The 13571-nt window shown below is 35.5% G+C and overlaps 1 protein-coding gene across 1 annotated transcript in view; it reads right to left on the reverse strand.

The window, feature by feature from the left end:
• The window catches only part of MASTL (microtubule associated serine/threonine kinase like), a 32091-nt gene that overhangs the window by 14922 nt on the left and 3598 nt on the right, over positions 1-13571 (reverse strand). The window contains exons 3-7 of the mRNA XM_043967445.1: positions 10988-11127; positions 10037-10125; positions 8915-9021; positions 8381-8531; positions 2571-2743 (exon numbers count right to left, since the gene is read on the reverse strand). Of these exons, the coding sequence (XP_043823380.1) occupies positions 2571-2743; positions 8381-8531; positions 8915-9021; positions 10037-10125; positions 10988-11127 (660 nt within the window). The remainder of the gene's footprint in view (positions 1-2570; positions 2744-8380; positions 8532-8914; positions 9022-10036; positions 10126-10987; positions 11128-13571) is intronic.

A 13571-nucleotide genomic window follows, 5' to 3' on the forward strand; every position in this document is an offset into this window, starting at 1 on the left:
ATACGTAAATATGAATATGCAAATTATATAAAAACCATAGTGTAGAAAATGAATAGTAATTTCACAAGAGTTCATTGTGCTTTGTGTGATCAGAGCAAGGAAGGATGGATGATTCCCTCGTGGAAGGGATCAGAAAAGACTTCTTGAGAATTGGCATTTGAGCAGGACCTAGGAAGATGGTAGGGTTTCAAAATTTAAAAGGAGATTAGGAGCTGATGGGGAGAATGGTGTGGCAGACACAGGAAATGCAATGAACCAAGGTGGAGAAAACAAAGTGCTTGATGGACCTAACTGACAGAAGAGTATGGTTGGGATAAACAGAGGACATGTGGAGGGGGTAGCATAAGATAAGGAAAAGAAAAAGAGACACAAAGCTGCAGAGGGCTAAGACAGGCTAAAACATTTGACAAATAGGAAACCATTGAAGCAGAAGATGTATACAAAAGAAAGATTACCCTGGCAGTATGAAAGAAATTAAAGGTTAGAGAGGCTAGGGGCAGGCTAGAGCATCCACCACAATAGCTAATGACTTCAAGAATACTTTAGCATTGAGAATGAGGAAAAAATGAGAAGCGAATCATTCTATTAAGCTGGAAACTTTCAAAATAATACCATTATAGGGGCAGCTAGGTGGCACAGTGGATAGAGCACTGGCCCTGGAGTCAGGAGGACCTGAGTTCAAATCCGACCTTAGACACTTAACACTTACTAGCTGTGTGACCCTGGGCAAGTCACTTAATCCCCATTGCCTCACTAAAAAAAAACAGAAAACAACAAAAAAAATTATACCATTATAGGAGATGGAGATAAGGGCTGGACCCATTATATTACTGGTACAGAGAATTCATTCCCTCCTCCAATTCAAGGTCAGTACCTTCTCTGCACTTTATAGTCCTAGTTGCCCAGAGCATTGAAAAGTTAAGTGACCTTCCCAGGGGCCAATGCGTGTCATAAGTGGGACTGGAACACAGCCTAACAATGAAGCCAGGCTGAACTTGGATAACACCACTATGACAAGATCAAATCAACTTATGGGTAAGTACAAAGCTATCTCAACACTTTATCACTTTTCTATGAAATTAATTTATTTAATCTGAACTGGAGCTGTGATTTTATCAATGTAGGGAATTCCTGGTAAGGAAACTTCCTCCTTCCTAGTTAAAATCAACCCATGCTTTGTAAGTTGCCTTTCTGCAGATAATTCACTGGAGGCACTAAAATGTTATTCAGTTGGCCCAGGCCCACCAGCCAAGCCAGCATCATGAGACAGAGGCAATACCTGAACCCAGGTCTTCTTGACTAAAAGCTGGCTCTCTGTCCATGTGGGTGGACGCTAATGACTATGGTCTCCTCTCATTAGGTCATCTTACAGATTATTATAAATTTTAATCGCATGTTAGTAAAACTCAGACTTAATACCAAAACATGTAAATTAATGTAAAATAAAGTTGAGGAAATAATCTTGCTAATAATTCTCCTAAATTAATTTTTAAAACCATATTTGTGAAGGGCAGCTAGGTGGCGCAGTGGATAGAGCATTGGCCCTGGATTCAGGAGGACCTGAGTTCAAATCCGGCCTCAGACACTTAACACTCACTAGCTGTGTGACCCTGGGCAAGTCACTTAATCCCAACTGTCTCACCAAAAACAAAACAAAACAAAAACAAAAACAAAAACAAGAGTATATTTGCATTAAATTAGTAGGTAAAAAGCCCTCTAAACTAGAAAAAGTAACCACTGTGATAAGGATATAGAATTAGCTTCCTCTCAATAAGTTTTGTTTGCTGAGGGTAAAGACTCATTCTTTTAGCTTCTCATGGTTTTGTTTTCTCTCTGTTGTTATGATGAAAGAAAATCTCATTATTAGTTACAGCTCTTATACCTCTGGTAACAACACAAAACCCCATCTTATTTAATTTTACTTTTAAATGTTGCCCTTAAAATCACAAATTATATGTAGTTGTACTTATGGCAAAATATAATCTGCATTAATAGACAGAAATGTTGGGAGAAGAAAAAAAGAAAATATAGTCTAATAAACATCTATGGATCCCAAGTAATTTCTTAGAAACACAGGAACCTTAGTGAGGATATTACCTATTGCTCTTTTTAATCACTAATATTTGTAGAGACCATGAATATTTAGTTAAAGGTGGCAAGTACAGCTATCACAACCAAATGAACTAATTATACCAAAATACTGAATGGAAGGTGTGGGATAAGCTCAAGACTCTGTAAATTAAGAAAATGAAACCTTAGTGTATAGGTGTAACAATAACAATTTAACACTTTTAGGATCTATAATCCATCAAATTAATTCAAAATTAAGCTAGGAATATTTATTCCAAAAATCGTTTTCAGAAGACAGTCTATAAAAGGATTTCATCCAGCACCCAATCTAACAGCACAGCTAGCAGAATAGAGAATACAAATGATCAGAGAACAAAACTCATTCATATTGTGGATTAAATATAAACAGCTAAGCAGTGGAGCACTGTGATTTACATGACATACATTAGGGGGGTTGGGGGGGGGGTGAAAAAGACGAGAAGGGAAACTGCTACTTTAACCTGGTTGTCCTGTTCCCATCTGGGGCTGCTGCAGCACTCAGACTCCAAACTGGACACAAAAGTGTGAGACTGGCTACTGGTACTAGAAGTACCAAGCATGTTTCTGGACTGTAGTAGATTAGGGGTCAGATATTTCACTGGCATCCCAGGATTTAAAACAGTAGGATCAAGACCTTGAAATGAAGAAATATTAAAAGTTCATGTATTTCAACATTAAAATTTAAGGTTTATGCTTCTATTTCTTTTATTCTAATTGAACTTTTCCCTTTGTCTACATTCAACAGAATACAATCATCTATGCTAGAAAGAGAACTATTTCTTTTATAAAATTAACACTTAATCCAAAACAATATTACCTTTTCCTACCAAAGATACATATTGGTTACTACATGTGTAATTTACAAACATTTTCATGAAGACTGGTTAATTATTCTTTAAATGCTAAAAAATAATGAAAATCCAAAGTTAAATCAAGAGTCTGTTAGCAGAGGCAAATGATCAATAGTCTTAATCAACCAGTTTGTTTTGTCCTGAATTTCTCCTCTCTTTCCCAGCCAAACTCCTAGGAAAAGCTGTCTAAAGTCCATGTCTCAATAGCCTCTCTTCTCACTCTTCTCTTAAGCCACTGCAATCTAGCTTCCAGTTTCATCATTCAACTAAAACTATTCTCTCCAAAGTTACCAATGATCTTTTATTTGCCAAATCCAATGACATTTTCTTTTTTTGTTGTTTTTTTAATCATAAAAGTATTTTATTATTTTCTAGTTACATGTAGAGAATTTTCAATATTTGTTTTTATAAGATTTCTAGTTCCAAATTTCTCTCCTTTCCTCCCCTCCCTCCCGCCTCCCTTAGACAGCAAGCAATCTGATATAGGTTATATATGTACAATCACATTAAACATATTTCTGCATTAGTCATGATCTGAAAGAAAAATCAGAACAAGAAGGAAAAAAACCTCAAAAACGAAAAACAAAAAAAGTAGAAATAGTATGGTTCAATTTGCACAAAGATTCTGGGGCAGCTAGGTGGTACAGTGGATAGAGCACCGGCCCTGGAGTCAGGAGTACCTGAGTTCAAATCCCGCCTCAGGCACTTAACACTTACTAGCTGTGTGAGCCTAGGCAAGTCACTTAACCCCAACTGCCTCACCAAAAAAAAAAAAAAAAAAAAGAAGTATCATGGCCAGAGGGGCAGCTAGATGGCTCAGTGGATAAAGCACAGGCCCTGAATTCAGGAGTACCCAAGTTCAAATCGGGCCTCAGACACTTAACACTTACTAGCTGTGTGACCCTGGGCAAGTCACTTAACCCCAAATGCCTCACCGCCCCCCCCCAAATAAATAAAGATTCCACAGTTCTTTTTTTCTGGATTTAGAGAGCATTTTTCATCATAATTCCCTCGGAACTATCTTGGACACTATTGCTGAGAAGAGTCAAGTCTATTACAGTTGATCAAACCAATGTTGTTGACACTGTGTACAATGTTCTCCTGGTTATGCTCATCTCACTCAGCATCAGTTCATGTAAGTCCTTCCAGGTTTCTCTGAAATCCACCTGCTCATCATTTCTTACAGCACAATCGTATTCTATTACATTTGTATACTGCAACTTGTTCAGCCATTCCCCAATTGATGGGCATCCCCTCAATGACATTTTCTTGACAGTAATTCTTCTTGACTTCTCTGCATCCTCTGACACATTATACTCTGCTTAATAGTCTCTTCTCTTAAGATTTTTGAGTCACTGCTCTCCCTTAATTCTCTAAACTCTTACCCATCTGACCACTCTGAGCTTCCTTTGCTGGATCTTCTTTCAAGTCATGTCCACTAAAGGGGAATATCTCCTCTGTTATGGGTCTTATTCTTTTCTCCCTTTATACTATTTCATTGGTGATCTTATCAGCTTCCATGGACTCAATAATCTTCTCTAAGTAGATAATTTTTCAGGTTTATTTATCCAGCTCTAACTTCCCCTGACATTCAGATTCTATATGGGGAGATGAGAAAGAATGAGGAGTCCAGGATGATCCTGACCTAGGTTGAGAGCCTGGGTGACTGGGAAAATAGTGGTACCTTACTCTAAAACCCTTCCCACTTCCAAACTTCCCTATTAGCATCAAAGGTACCACTATTTTCCCAGTCACCCAGGCTCTCAACCTAGGTCAGGATCATCCTGGACTCCCCATATAGAATCTGTTGCCAAATCCTGTTGATTCTACTTTCACAAAATCTCTCCTTCCTTTTTTTCCTCTCTAGTGTTAAAAGCTCAAGTTCATTTTATTATCCTGTGTTTTGTTGATTTTGATGTCAGTGTATTTTTTAAGACTTATTTATTTTTAACATTCCTTTTTTGTTTAAAATTTGTGGTCCATATTCCCTCTAGCCCCTCCCCCACCCATTGAGAAGGCAAGAATATGATATTGATTATACACATGAAATGCAAAACATATTTCCATATTAACCATGTTATAAAAATAAAATCAATAAAAATAAATAAAATGGGAAAAGTAGGCTTTAATCTGCACTCCTATTAGTCCTCTTTCTGGAGATCAATAGCATTTTTTCATCATGAGTCCTTTGGAATTGTCTTGAATCATTGCGTTGATCAGAGAAGCTAAATCTTTCACAGTTGATCATTGTTACAATATTGCTTTTACTGTTCTGCCCAATTCACTTTGCATCAGTTCATGTAAATCTTTCCAGGCTGGTTCTTTGGGTTTATCAAACACAGATTACTATGGTCATTACTATTGTATATCATGTACCATCTCTATTCCCCTGACCCAACACTTTGCCAGTAACAGATTATTTTGATGAAATCTGATGCTGTTAGACCACCTTCACCTTTTTTTCATTGATTTCCTTGATATTCTTGACCTTTTGTTCTTCCACATGAGTTCTATTATTTTTTTCCAGCTCTATAAAATAATTATTTGGTGGTTTGATTAGTATAGCACTCAATAAGTACATTAGGTAGAACTGTCATTTTTATTATATTGGCTTTATGAGCAATTAATATTTCTCTAATTGTTAGATCTACCTTTATTTATGTGAAGTGTTTTGTAATTGTATTCACATATAGTTCCTGGTTTGTTTTGGCAGGTAGATTCAGGCATTTTATATGGTCTGTGATTACTTTAAATGAAATTTCTCTATCTCTTTTTGCTGGGTTTTGCTAGTAATATATAGAAATATTGATGATTTGTGTGGTTTTATTTTATATTCTATAACTTTACTAAAGTTGTTAATTGTTTCAAATAGTTTTTTCACTGATTCTCTAGGATTTTCAAATAATATCATCATATAGTCTGCAAAGAGTGAAATTTTGTTTCCTCATTGCCTATTCTTATTCTTTCAATTTCTTTTTCTTGTCTTATTGTTATAGCTAGCATTTCTAAGATGATATTAAATAACAATGGTGATAACAGACGCATCTTTGCTTCACCCAATATCACTGGGAAGGCTTCTAGTTTATCCTCATTACAGACAATGCTTGCTTTTGCTTTTAGGTAGATATTAATCGTTTTGAGAAAGACTCCATTTATTCCTATGCTTTCCAGTGTTTTTACAAGGTATAAGTATTGTATTTTGTCAAAAGCTTTTTCTACATCCATTCACACAATCATATTATTTTTGTTGTTTTTGTTATTGATATGAACCAGCCCTAAATTCCTGGTATATAATCTTTACAGTGTATTTCCATAATCACATTTCTAGTATTTTATTTTTAAAAACTTTGCATTGATATTTATGAGGGAAACTGGTCTACAGTTATCTTTCTCTGTTTTTCTTTCCCTAGTTTATGTATCAAAACCATATTTGTGTCATAGAATGTATTTGGTAAGGCTCCTTTTACCTATATTTTCAAATAGTTTAGTATTGCAATAATTGTTCTTTGAATGTTTGGCAGAATTCACCTGTAAATAAACATTTTTTTCTTTTTGCTATTGACATGTATTTATTATTTCATCATCATGATTACAGAATTTTGTCTTATTGAATTATTTCTTATCTTCACTTCCAGCTGATATTTTACTAATGGATTTTTTTACTCCAACAGAGACAGTACATCTCCTATTTAAACAAAAATTCATTTTCTCAAGAACTCCAAAATACACATTTGTAATTTTTAAAAAAAGGTTCAATAGCCCTCCCAAACCTACTTATTACAATGATATTTATCAGAACATGCTAAGTCTCCCCAATGTATTTTATACAGAACTAAATATCAGTATATCCAAAGATTCACTACATGAAGCCTTCCTGAAGACACAACTCAAATCAGTATGAATGTTGTTCTGAAATTCTAGGCTTTTGGTTTTTATTTCCCTTAAGGCAACAAGCTAATGAAAAGTACGTTTTGTTGCTATCATGTCTTCCTTATATGTCCCCCTTTCACCTCTGACAAACGATGCCACCCTGAGGTAGGTTTTCTCCCCTACAGTCTCCTTGCCTCTACTCTTTCCCACTCCATTGTCCAGTCAGCTGCCAAAGTGATCTTCCCAAAATGAAGTTCTGATTATGTTACTCTTTACTGGCTCCCTCTTACCTTCCCAGTCTTTTCCATGTTACTCCCCTCTAAACATTCTATGATCCAGGGACACTTGGCCTCCTTGCTATTTCTAGTACAACACACACCTTCTCACAACTGTGCCTTTTCACTGGCTGTCCTTCACCATAGAGTGTCTATAAGCCCAGCCACACACCTGGCCAATTAGTGTTCATAAATCTTTAAGGACATCTGAAGAGCAGGAAACCATAATGATAAGGATTAATGGCAGAGGTGAAGAGCAATTTAACCTAAGATTGCACTGCTGTCAATGACATATTGCAACCCTTGCATGGCTATGGGTGCCTGTATGAGCATGGAAGAGGCTGGCACAAGACCAACAGAAACCTTACAGACTCAAAGAGAATGTTTCTTAGAGTAACATTCATACTCTAAGTACTTGCTTCTACCCAAGATCTAGCTGGCTGCAACTCAATTCCCCAATAATTCCTTTAATAAATCTTAGCATTATATATGTATCTGATTGTGCTTGGACCTTGCTTTTGCCTTTATGTGATGCAAGGGTGTTAATATTCACTGAATGAATATTAGCTTTTCAATATTGGGAATTGGGAAGGAAATTCTGATCACCCCTCCAGCCCTTGGAATTAGCCCTATAAATCTGGAATACAACATGACTCAGTATAATAAATAGGTGACTATAGATGTAGATGTTTCACAAAATACATCACTATTTTTAAATGTATGAAAATACTGTTATGATTAATAAAACACAAATCCATTTAAAGACACTACTAAATTCAGAGAAACCTTTTCATGTATTTTCCTTAATTAATGGATACCAATAGTATGACTTCTATCTCACAGAAGTCCATGGAATTTCTCAATATCAAAAAATGGTGGCTACACCAAAAATGCTAGGAACCGTTGGCACAGTATATAGTATGGTATAATTTGATCAGTGGTCCCTCAAACACTTGCAGATTATGATGCATTTTTCCTCTAACTATAAAAACACTATCAAATTGTTGACCTAACAAAGTTACCACAAAGGATATTTATGTACATAATTTGATATGTCAGACCACTCCAAATATTCTCAAACATTTAAAATATGATTATTGTTATCAGTTATTGGAGATTTTATATTTTTATAGAGCTTTGCAAAGTAAACATTATTTAAAGGAAAGCATTATTTTTTACTTTAAATCATTCATTCAATAAATATTTATTGAACATCTCACCTGCAAGATATTATAAGCCATAAATTATTTTCTTGGTATATTTATATATACTCACATGATGGAAGAAGTTTACTTGAATATAGAGCACTATCCTTTTGATCTATAGACATAGGACAAGAAGAATCCTTAGAAAGCTTTGAAATTTCAGATACAGGGGTTGAAATAGCCTCTACTGTTTCTTGCATTTTCTCACCATTTGGTGTGTACTATAAAAAAAAACAACACACAACACCATAAAAAAACACCCCACTGTTGAAAATTCAATAAACAGAATTAGTTAAATATACAAAACATTTAAATTTGGCTAGAATTCCCTTTTGTACTTAAAATTTTATTTATCCTAATTTTGATCAAATGTTTTTTAAAGTATGACATATAAACCCTTAAAAAAGTATTTAAATGGGAGGCAGCTAGGTGGCGCAGTGGACAAAGCACTGGCCCTGAATTCAAGAGGATCTGGGTTCAAATCTGGCTTCAGACACTTGACATTTACTAGCTGTGTGACCCTGGGCAAGTCAATTAACCCTCACTGCCCCACCAAAAAAAAAAAAAAAATTAAATGTGTTTGGAAGGGATGGGTAACACTTACAAATCCCAAAGAGCTGATGAGAGATAAAACTTGTCCTGGAGTTCTTGAATAGTCCTGTCTGGGCTTAGGCATTGATGGTGTTGTAAGAATATCCAGCATGTTAATCTCTAAATAATTAAGAGGAAATAATGCTATATTAATTTATTTTAAAATACTCATCTGTCGGGGGCAGCTAGGTGGCGCAGTGGATAGAGCACCGGCCCTGGAGTCAGGAGTACCTGGGTTCAAATCTGGCCTCAGACACTTAACACTTAGTAGCTGTGTGACCCTGGGCAAGTCACTTAACCCCAATTGCCTCGCTAAAAAAAAAAAAACAAAAAAACCCCAAAAAACCCTCATCTGTCACTAAATCAATAGTTACTTATTTGAAAAAGCCCAACATATAACAAGCCCTCTAAAAAAACCTATTTTGCATTATAACAATGTACCAGCAGAGGTCAGTATGTCATAAACAAAGAAAAGGAATGATACTAACCAACTAAATAAATTTACTGAATAGTTGATATGACCAAGCTTTTCTAATGCAAACTGGAGTTCTCAGTTGATTATTTGTAAATACCAAAGTGCCCAACAACTAGGGAAAACTGCTTAACTATGTGGAGAAAGATATACCTTGGAAAGTCATTTTGTGCAATAACAACATTTCTTTAAATTATGACATTGTCATTATATGAATCATCATTATGACTCTGCAGGTTTTTCTACTTTTATTCATCCTTCACATTTGTGAAATAGTACCAATGGATACAGAAACACTAATGGATGGTGTCTAACACTATTAAAAGGATTCCAAAGAAACATACTTTAATGGACCAATAATTTCTAAGGGACAAGTATTATCACTCAGAGACACCTAGAAGTATTCAAGGCATTGAAATTCTGAGTGTCTTTCACTAAACATCTCAAATAAAATATCTACCTTTGGAGATATAAGATTAGGAGGTAAACAATTTCCTCATGACTCATCTTTAGTGAAAGAAGATATCATTAGAACTTTACACTACACCTTGGAGTGAATAATCATTGGGTTCCTCACAGGTGTGAACAAAGAAAAAAGTCAAACAATAAAATATAACTAAAAAGGTTTGTGTTTTTTCCTTATTTTACCAAATATTTTCTTACCTCTATTCAATGTAACCTTGGAAAGGCCAAAATCTGTCAGTTTAATATGACCTTCATTAGAAATAAGCATATTATCTGGCTTCAAATCCCTGCATATTAAAAAAAAATTACACAGATCTAAAGTTAGTTGGTAGGGAAAAAAGCTGGAGTGAACATACAAATCTCTTGAAGAAAATGGAAAGCAATTCATAGATACTAACAAGGCCAGCTTCTTGAGATTTAAAAGTCTTCTCACCCTCTCCAAAATACATGCATTTTACACCATACCTTTCTAAAAATCCCACCTAAAAATGCACTAGATAAATGATTACAACTCAATAACAAAATATTCTCTGTAATTGCCATTTTGAATATCTAAGCTGGGATAAATGCCTACTGATGCCATCCTGAATGTTTTGAATCATATATTCTAAATTAAGTCCCAAACCAAGTTTACCTATATGGCCTATATGATCCTCCCCATATTTCTCTAGAGGAGGCAGAAGAGCAGAAACAAAGTTTTAAAAAGTTGAAAATACAAGTGACTTCATGAATCAGAGAACTAAATGAATTAGAGCTTAAAGAAAGGATACTAAGATTAAGAAGTTCTGCTTTAACACATCTACCTCATTAAAACAACAGGCTAGCTAGGCTAGGCTAGTTCAAGGCCCTGCAGGAGGCAGCAGAACCAAGCACTCAATACCAGACCTACAAATGCTATGCTATAACCCCAGCAACTCTTCCAGAGCAGTGATGGAGGGAGTGCTGGGAACAGGCAATAACCTGAAGATAATGGAAGAGTGAAGCAAACTCCCAAATTCAGCCAGCCTGCTACTGGACCTTTGAGTCCCTGCTTGTATAGGCAAGTATTTATATGTAACAGAAGCAATTCTACAGTCAATATAGTACTGTGGTATAAACTATCACATTATTAGGTAAATATTTACAGAGAGTAAAATTGTCAGTCTTTACCTGTGGATTATTCCATGTCTATGAAGGTAATCTAGGGCTAGTGCTACTTCAGAAATATATTTTACAGCCATTTCTTCATCAAAATAACCATATATATGTAAGAGAGATTTGACATCTCCACCAATTAGATATTCCATCACCTGTCACAAAAGCATTTGTACATTTTACAGCAAAAATTATAGTTATTTTAAACATATTAACCATCTAGCATTATAATTTGCAATCTAATGAAAGTTAAACATTTAAAATTACATGATAATGTGCTACAATATAACCATAAAACTAAATAACTAAGAATATACCATATAGGAAACTTCAGTATCCTCTAGACAATGGGCTTCATGCAACCTCACATTGTATGTTTATTTAGCACAGCAGTGTGAATAAAGAGTTGATTGTAGGGGCAGCTAGGTGGCTGGGTGGATAGAGCACTGGTCCTGGAGTCAGGAGTCTCTGAGTTCAAATCTGGCTTCAGACACTTAACACTTACTAGCTGTGTGACCCTGGGCAAGTCACTTAACCCCAATTGCCTCACTTAAAAAAACAAAAACAAAAACAAGAGTTGATTGTAGAGTCTGAAAGACATAGTTTCAGGTATTACCTGATATCTACTAGCTGTGTGACCCTAGGTCATGAAGAAGAGAAAAGGAAATGTACTTCCCTCCTTCCTTGCGGAGGCAGGAAACAGTAAGTGTGAAACACTGTAGATCCTGTCAGACTCAGTTGATATGCTGAATAGTTTTGCTGAATTGCTTTTCCCCCCTTTATTTTTTATTCTTTGTCACAAGGGATAGCTTTCTGGGAAAGGAGTCACAGTATTTCCAAAATTTTAGTGTAGTTTTAAGCTATTAAAACTTAGAGTTTGGGGCACCCTATAGTTGTAAATGAAAATGAAAAACAGAAGGTATCAATAGACATTTTAAAATATAATAAATGTAAACTTAACAACATCTAGTTTCATCTCTAGAACAAACTTCTCACTTGAAACAGATAATTTACCAACTAAAATATAAATTTCTTGATGATAGGGAATGTATCTTGAACTCTGTACCCCTCTAGTGCCCAGCACATTTGCATATAGCAGGCATTGGATAGATACATTTTTGGATCAAATCCCACCACTAAAATGGAGCCCACAAACAACAGTTTTAACAGGTCATCTTCAGAAGTTCACATAATAACAAAAAAATTCTCTGTTCAAAATTGTATTCTCTTAGAGGGCTAGAATTCCCCTATACCCATCTTTATGTTCCCTAGCACCTAGGACAGTGCTTGGAGGATGGCAGGCACTAAACAATTGCTATGGACTTAATTGTAGGATGTCTTCATGTTCTTGCCTAGATTTCCCTGTTTAGACTAAAATCAATTGGGCTACATTATCTGCCTTTTTAATATTCACTGTTCCTGGTTATCCAGACCAGAATACCTCAGATTTAGAACCAAGTAAGCTATAGGAGGAATCAGTCTTTTAGAGCTGAAAGTTTACAATGAACAATTAAATTAATGAAATGATTAAAGCAACAATTACTGAATTTGTTCAGTATATCAAATAATCGACAAGCATTTAATGAGGACTTATGAGATAGCTAGTACTAGGATACAAAAACTGATAAAAACAACTGGAGATACAAAGGCAAAAAATGAAACTGTTCCTACCTACAAGCATTGATTCTATCAGGAAAGATAAAGAATGTATATATCAACATATAAAGATTATACAGATAACATTCACATAGTGTTTTGGAGAGGGAGCTTAGCTCTAGAAGAGAAGGAGGATGGGAATCAGCAAAGGCTTCTTGTCAAAGATGTTACATGAGCTGAGTTGTGAAGAAAACAAGAAATTCTAAGACATAGAAATGAGAAGAAAGTTCCTTCCACAATTGGGAACTAGATATGGAGTATTGTATCTGAAAAACAGTAAGAAGGCTCTTGCTGGACTGCAGAAGGGAAGTAATTCATAATGTGGCTGGAATTAAAATCTGGTGGCAGACATTTAGTAACTCTATAACCCCAAGCAAGTCACTTAACCTCCATCTGCCTCAGTTTTCTGATCTGTGAAATGGGAATAATAATAGCAACCATCTCCTACGGTTGTTGTAAGGAAATAAGTTAATATCAATAAAGCACTTTGCAAACCTTAAAGCACCATGATTGTTAATTATGTGAAAGGCATAACAAATAGTGAGCCACAGGAATCTATCAGGATACTAACAAGGTTAGGACTGTACTTTGGCAGCTGGGCTCCCCAATTTTGCCCTATCCCAACTTTCAGCTCTCTACCATCTCCAAATTATTTTATCTCCTTAACTACTTGTGAGATTATAAACTGGCCTGCCATACTCCACTTGCAGGAAGAACGCAGCTGTTATATCTGCTTACATGTTCATGATCCAACTCTCCCATTAGATATACATGCAATAAAAATCCCTTGGCTAAATAACGAAAATCCAGAGTGCTTTGTATACCAAAACGTTAATGTCTGGTGATATTTAGAGTCAGTAAAAACATAAAAAAGAACGAAAAAACCCACAAGTTCTGTTTTAGATATGTTGAGTTTGAGCCATCTCTGGATTATTTGGTGCCC

This window comes from Dromiciops gliroides, chromosome 5 (genome assembly GCF_019393635.1).
Source record: "Dromiciops gliroides isolate mDroGli1 chromosome 5, mDroGli1.pri, whole genome shotgun sequence".
NCBI lineage: Eukaryota > Metazoa > Chordata > Mammalia > Microbiotheria > Microbiotheriidae > Dromiciops > Dromiciops gliroides.